The sequence below is a fragment of the Vicia villosa genome, unplaced genomic scaffold, assembly GCF_029867415.1.
Source record: "Vicia villosa cultivar HV-30 ecotype Madison, WI unplaced genomic scaffold, Vvil1.0 ctg.000162F_1_1_1, whole genome shotgun sequence".
NCBI classification, from domain to species: Eukaryota; Viridiplantae; Streptophyta; class Magnoliopsida; order Fabales; family Fabaceae; genus Vicia; species Vicia villosa.
The window spans coordinates 46597-54576 of record NW_026705044.1 but is presented as its reverse complement, the minus strand read 5'-3'; the positions used below and the strand labels follow the sequence as shown (position 1 = coordinate 54576).

The 7980-nt window shown below is 35.7% G+C and overlaps 1 protein-coding gene across 1 annotated transcript; it reads right to left on the bottom strand.

Annotated features, from left to right (window-relative positions):
- Positions 1 to 294: 294 nt before the first annotated feature.
- Positions 295 to 2283, bottom strand: LOC131624763 (xyloglucan galactosyltransferase XLT2). Its single transcript, XM_058895680.1, has one exon. It carries the CDS (start codon positions 2029 to 2031, stop codon positions 523 to 525), a length of 1509 nt encoding a protein of 502 aa, XP_058751663.1. The 5' UTR covers positions 2032 to 2283; the 3' UTR covers positions 295 to 522.
- Between the last annotated feature and the right edge of the window lie 5697 nt (positions 2284 to 7980).

The following is a 7980-nucleotide window of genomic DNA, read 5'->3' as shown; positions in this document are numbered from 1 at the left end:
GGTTCGATTCAAATAATCTTTTATTATGATTTAGTTTAATTTTCTAATTGACTATTAGATAAACAGCTCTAATAATATAATAATAATAGAACTAATGTCCTTTTATATATGAAAACCGTAAAAAATACATTGTTGAACACTTAAAAGTGTGCCACAAAACACACCACAACAAAATTTCTTCAAGAACAAAGTATGTATGTAATGGTATAGCATGGCATAGCAGCATTTGTTCAAAATGCATGCCTCAAACAAGTTTCAACTAAACATGATAATATTATACAACATATATCAATATCCATAAATGTATAATCCATAGCTGAAATAAGAATCTCAATATCAATCTCAATATTGTACATCCTATATAAATAAATAAATAAATCCAGACAAACAAAAAGGACAAAAACTCTAACCTACCAAATTTATGTTTGAAACAACTATGTCCTATCATTATTTTATTCATTTATTTATTTTTATTTTTCTATCTAATTCTACCAACATGTAATGCAATTTAGTACCTCAATCTCATTTCCACTTATGAAACTCAGGTTGTAGTTGTTCCTTGAACCTTGTTAACACCCCTTCCATAGCAAAATCAAATGCATCCTTAACACCCTCTATCCCTTTGCTATGTTTGGCATAAACCATCCTAGGAATGTACTCAATTACTTTCTCCCTCATGTTTCTTACCTCTTCTTTTGTGAAACTCTCAAGCACTGCTTTAACAGAAGTACCGTTTTTTACCGCGTCCCGGTCTATATAAACCGAGTAACTCCCCGGTTCATCCGGTAAAAACCATTGATATTGTGAATAAGCACTTCTCCGCCAGAAAAAAACCGGTATCGAACCGGCTATCATACAATCGAAAATCGACCGCCGCGTGAAACTATCCCCTCTCGGCTGCAAACAAAAATCGGAGTCGAGAAAGGTTTCTGTGATCGCCGATGTTCCGTTGAAGCACCGTGCCCCGCCGCAGTCGACGGTGCGACACGATCCACCCGATTCACGGCATTGATCCAACAGAATTGATCTGAAATCGTTGCGGAAAGTGCGGCGAGGAGCTCCGGCGAAGCAGAATAGCGCGTTTCGTCTGCGTTCGCGGACGAAACTCTGCCAGTTAATGACGTCGGAGTAAGAATTGGGGTGGAATCCAGTAGGGTAGGGAACACCGATGTCGAAATAGTCCCACGGGTTTCTCTCTATGAGAAGGCGCGTGATGTTTCTTAACCCTGGCTTGTAGATGCAACTAGAACCCCAATCTTCGTCCTGTGAGCGACGGAAATCCCATGTGATGCGCCCCATCGTGATAAAGTGATCCCAGCCTTTGGATTTTTTGTAAGGTGTTTGCTCCTGAAGCCACGTCAGCATCATCTCGCAGTGATGATCGCGATCCTTTGCTGTGGAAGAATTCAGCCATAAGTACTTCCCTACCGCGAGTCCAGCGTAGAATGGTATGTAGAACGCCGCAGCGGATTCTGGCTCGGTTGTTCTGCATTTGTGGTTAAGTATACGGTTGTGGAAGATAATTTCTGAGACGAATTGGTCGGTCCAGTACCATGATGAAAGGAGATTCTCCGGGATAATTCCGGCGAGTCCGGTTGCGGGTTGTCCGAATCCATCGTTGGACAGAGCGTCGCAGCGGGAACTCCATGGATTGAGATTGTCGCAATTATCGAGGATTTCTTGGTTGAAGAATTTCGGGAGGTCGTAGATGTAAACCCTACCAGAGCCGCATTGGTCGTTGTTGTTGATAGTGGGAGAAGAATTGAAGGCAGTACCGACAGTGCCGTTTTGAATGGCGGCGGTTTGGGTGAGAGCGAGGCGAGTGGGGAAGCGATGGTGTGGAGGGGGATAAGAGGTTGGGAATCTACGGAGGTTGAAGAAGAGGAGGATCTGGATGAAGAGGACGATGATGAGAATCCATGCTCGAGGATTTTGGACTGAGAAAAATGAATGGATTACAGCTGGGAAAGAGGTTTTGGTTTTTGAGTCGATTCTGAATGCAGGGGAGGAGGGGAGTGATTTGGGAAGCATGAGAAAGGAGAAGAAGGTGAAGAGGTGTAGAATTGTAGATTTCCCGATGATTTTGAAGCGGAAATTATGGTGGGTTTTTGCAGGGGGAAAGTGTTTGCTTTTTGGGTCGTGTGAAGATGGTGGAGGAGTATAAATGCGGCTATAAAGAAATGGAAGAATTTTACTGACAGGTGTCCAGTAAATCTACCGGCTGCCAGGGTAACCGACAGGGGATTCTTTGGAATCAGTTGTAAATGGACGCGTGGTGATTTTTGTTGCGACTAACGACTGTTGTGCCTTGATATGTGTTCTGTTATTTTTCTTGGAAAGACAAAATATGAATAAATAAAAAATAGTAGTAGCTGACTAAATACTTTCCTATACCAACAAAATGGAACCAGAAAGACATAAAAAAAACTACTCCTAGTATATCAGAAAAATAAACCACAGAATGATAGTTAAAAGCTGTTTTGTTATAAACAAAAAACCAGAATGACAGATAAAAAAAACTACAGACCAATCATAACAGGAAAATCAAACACAGAAAGCCACACAGAAAATCAACTCCTACCTCTACCATTTATCTCCATGTGTTTTACAAATTTTTTTAGTTTTAATAAAAGAAAATTTTCTGCCAAAAAATAATTGATTTTAAATTTGTACACTTAAAATACATTAATAATAACGCTATTAATAAATAATCCTTCTTACATTAATATTATTTAAATAGGTTAGACTTAATTAAAAAATAAAAATCTAAAAGATATATTATGTTATTCTATGTTGATTTCTGGATCTAAGTGTCTGGAGTCATGCTGAAAAAAATTTGAAGAAAAAAATAATAATAATAGTTTTTGGCGTCAATTTATGAGGATGCGCATTAGGGTTGATGTTCGACAAGCTTTGAAGAAGATACTAGAGTGAAGAACAAGAGAGGTGAATGGTGGGTTGATGTTCGACAAGCTTTGAAGAAGATACTAGAGTGAAGAACAAGAGAGGTGAATGGTGCAATGTGATATTCAAGTATGAGAAATTAGGAGTCTTATGCTTTGTCTGTGGAGTAATGGAACATTCTAAAATAAAATTGTGTGATTTTCTATGTATAATGATAAGGGCCGTCTCCAACCATTCGGAAGCCTGTGCAAATTTTAAAAACATATTTTTAATTAAAAAATTCCAAAAGAAGGCTTCAAAATTTTATTAAGATTTATATAATTTATATAGTAATATGAAAAGAAAAAAATTAGTTAAAAAAATTGCAAAATCTTATAAATACCAAGTTATGCTTGACTAACTCAAATCAAATTGTTAAAAAAATTAAATATAGTAATTTTATAAATTAATCCATTAATTTATTTATTACCTTTTTTTTACCAATATTTTTTCTATTGAAAAAGCAATAAATTAAGCCAAAGATAATAATAGACTGTATTTCATTATAAAAATTTATTAATAAATAAATTAATACTATGATAAACCTTTAAATATTTAATTATATATATATATATATATATATATATATATATATATATATATATATATATATATATATATATATATATATATATATACAGAGCCGTCTCAAACTTTTGAGAGGCCATGTGTAAGAAGTTGAAGTTATCTTCCGTTGAATCATGAAAATATTTTAAAGGGCCCTATTTAGCGTAAATTAGCAGTGAAATATATAATTGGAGGCCCTTTTTGCCATAGCTTTAACATAAAAAAATGTGAGGCCCTGTGCTGTAGGTCGCCTTGCACACCCTCAAAGACGGCCCTGTATATATATATATATATATATATATATATATATTATTGAAACTTTATAAATAAATTAAAAATTAAAAAAATTTAATAGTATGGATGTAACATATGCTTATATTAAATAATAATTAAGAGTAAGAGTACAATTTAATTTGAAGGCCCATTATAAATTTATATTGATTGTATAAAAAAGTTATAAGTGAAAATTTTGTTGGTGTGTGACATTTTGGCACATATTTTTTTAAAATATTAACATTAAATGGTCACATGGCTTGTTGCCATATTTTTTTTAAAATAATGACATAACAGTAGATCATCAAGACTCTAACCCACAACAAGTTAATGGTAAAATGAAAGACTCGGCCATTGGGCAGCAACCAAAAACATGTAATGAGAGTTAACAATTGTTTATAGATATTTAATTATTTACAATATATAACATACAATGGGCCCAATTGCAAGGCCCCTATTATTTTGAGGCCCTGTGCAACGGGTCAGGTTGCACAGGCCCAAAACCGGTCCTCATAATGATAATGGAGTAAGGGTGGCCATGGGAGCTCAAAGTAGAAATCAAGAGGAATGGTGATACACCGGTATCGAGGTGGCTGAGGGATGAGACAGGTGGCAGTGGGAGTTCTAGTGAAGGAGATTCAGTCCAATAACGTGTTGAATATGTGCAGGAAGGAGTGGCCGCAGACATTAACTGCGGCAGGGACACACATGCATCTATCATTCAATCCACCAATGAAAGCATGGTGGTTACCAATCTCAATGTAAGACAAACACAGTCATTAGCCAACTATAACCTATTGCTACATCATGCACACACCACAAATTCTCATAATGACTTACCAATTATAACCTTCCAAAAACAATCAACAAGAGCCATCATTATACAACATAATAAATCTCATCAATCGAGCCATGCATTAACCACACACATAATAACCAATCAAGTTTTAAGCATTAACCCCACCAAATCGAACTTCAATATGGTACCCAGATATTAACCAATCATGTCCAATCCAGCATACAAGTTCCACACATCAAGTTACCAGTACACCTAGACATAACTAAAATTCACTAAAAATTTGTGATAGGTGAGAAACACCATGAACCGATCCAGAACATCATTAACTCAATTCCAAACATCATTAACTTGATCCAGAACATCATTAATCTGATTCCAAGCAATGCTAACCCAACCCAAACCTATTTCACTATAGCCCAAACAGAACTTAATGATATATAGGTGCAGGTGGAGAGGAAAAGAATAAGGGAGGAAGGTAAGAGAGATGAAAGGGGTATCAATGAAACAATGCACCATTTTTTATCGGCAGGTCCTGGCAGCAAGGAGTACCGGAACCAATGATCATTTTAAGTTGGAATTGTTGGGGGTTAAGCAATCCGAGTACAATTCTGAACTTGCAAAATATTGCTCAGGGGAATTAACCATTTACATGGATCAAAAGTAGGGGAACATCACATGTTATTGAAGAAAGACTTGATAGAGCTATGGAAAACACAAACTAGTTAGCTTTTTTCCAATGTGAAACTTCTAAACTTGGTGTCTTCACATTCATATCATACTTCAATCTTGTTACAATGTGAGCCTGCCCAGAGATGTTGTTATAAATATTCATTCAAGTTTGAAAATAAAGGACTGCAAGAAGAAGACATTGAAGAGGTAATGACTGTTGAGTGGCCGCCAGAAAGATAAATAGATATTATTGATCAAATATGCGGTTTTGCAGACGAGCTTAAAAGATGGAGTAAACAAAAATGTATGAAATTTAAAGAGGAGTTGATGGATTGTATGGAAGAGGTGGTGATGCTTAAACTTGTCTCGATTAGGGTCAAGGCAGGGGCGGGGCTGGTATAAAAAGGCAGGGAAGAGCTGGTAGTGCTTAAACTCGTCCCGCTCCACCCCTTTGGCCAGACCTACATGAAAGCATCTTTTTGTCACCGACGACTTAGGCATATCAAAGAAAATGGGTTGAATGTTTTGGCAAAAATGGATGTGCTTCCGGGATTAAAGAATGTATATTTGGAGAAGTGTTCTCATTTCATGACTGCTAAACAGACTAGAGTATCTTTCAAGAGATATCCTCCCTCAAGGAAGTTAAAGTTGCTTTAATTGGAAAATTTGATGATTGTGGTCCATTAAAGGTAAAAGAATTTAGTGGTGCACTTTATTTTGTTACCTTTATTGATGATTGTTTCTATAAATTATGGATTTATGCTTTGAATTGAAAAAACCAAGTGTTGGAAAAGTTCAAAGAATTACAGGATTTGGTTGAGAGGCAGACAAGCAAGAAGCTAAAATGTGTTTGTTTCGACAATGGTGGTGAGTATTGTGGACCATTTGATGCCTATTGTAAGTCACATGGTATTCTACATCAAAAGACTCCTCCAAAAACTTTTCAATAGAAAGGTTTAGTAGAGAGGATGAATCGAACACTAATTGAGAAGTTTAGGTGTATTCTCTCTTAAGTTAAGTTGCCCAAATATTATTGAGGTGAGGCACTTTACACGGTGGTGCGTGTTCTTAATCTCACTCCCACTATTTCTTTGAACAGTGAAGTTCCAAACAAAATTTGATTTAGAAAGGATGTCAAGTATGATCATTTGGGAATCTTTGGTTGTAAGGATTTTGTGTATATTTCAAAGGATGAAAGATCCAAGTTAGATGCAAAGTCAAAACAATGTATCTTCATCGACTATGGGCAAGATGATTTTGGTTACAGGCAGTATGAGGTGCTCATGAAAGACTAAATTATTGAAGATGTTTATAAGATGGAGAAGACTACACCCAAACAAGATATCAATTTATATAATATTGATCTGATTCAGTTACATATTCATAATTTGGATACTATTGGTGGTGGTGATCATAATGGTGAGCCACAAGATTACATGGATGATCAACAACTTGGAGATGAGGTAAATATTCTAACTAATAACGATGAAGAGGAGAATGATATATTAATAAAGGAGAATCTTGGTGAAGCTCCAGAATTATCTCAAGTTCAACTTAGGAGTTCTACCAAATAGAGACAACCTCATACTAGGTATAATTTTGATGAGTATGTGATCTTGACTAATAAGGGTGAACTTGAGTGTTTTCAAGAGGCCATGGAAAGTGATGAAAATCTAAGTGGTTGGAAGCGATGCATGATGAGATGAAATTATTACATGATAATCATACTTATGATTTAGAGAAGTTTCCTAAAGGCAAAAGGGATTTGGAAAACAAGTGGATTTATAGAATTAAACATGAGAGAAACTATAAGCCTCCAATGTATAAAGACAAATTAGTGGTGAAAGGTTTCCGTCAAATAAATGGTGTTGATTTTAACGAGATTTTATCACTTGTTGTAAAGATGTCATTAATCAGAATCATGTTCAGTTTTGGCTTCTACTCTTGATTTAGAGGTTAAGAAAATGGATGTGAAAACGACTTTCTTTCATGGTGATTTGGAGAAATATATTTACATGAAACAAACTTATAGTTTTCAATTTAAAGGATAATAAGATCATGTGTGTAGATGAGAAAGAGTTTATATATGTTGAAACAAGCTCCAAGGCAATGGTACATGAAGTTTGATTATGTTATATGTGATCAAGGATAACAGAAGACTACTTAAGATCATTGCATCTTTGTTAGAAAATTTCTAACGATGACTTCATCATCACGTTGTTATATATTGATGATATGGTTATTGGAGGAAAAATATTTTTAACATTGAAAGGTTAAAGAAGTGGTTAGGCGAGTCATTTTCCATGAAATACATAGAAGCAACTAAACCGATTATTTGCATTAGCATCGCACGTGATGAAAATATATTCATGATAGTGATGAAAATCAAGATTTAAATTTTGATACCCCTTCTTTTGCAACACATGTACGTCTCTCGGCTTAAGAAAATGATTCAGATAATAATGTACATGTTATTCGTCATTAAAAGCGACGTCATCATCGGCTATGTGGCAAATTGGAGTATGAGGGAAGTCGATATCCCCTATTTAACCGAGAAATCAAGTCGGGTGCAGGAAGATTCCTCGGTTTGTAGGGACAGCATAACTCGGGGAGCACTTATCCATTCACCGGATAGGATGGACCGAGAAGTTAACCGGCATAAAACGTTATGAAAGCCAAATAAACTCATAAAGGTGTTATCCCAAGTAAATGGGACGTTACAGCCAATG

Excerpts from the sequence above, each read along its gene's own strand:
- LOC131624763 (XM_058895680.1), bottom strand. The coding sequence starts at position 2,031 with ATGCTTCCCAAATCACTCCCCTCCTCCCCTGCATTCAGAATCGACTCA.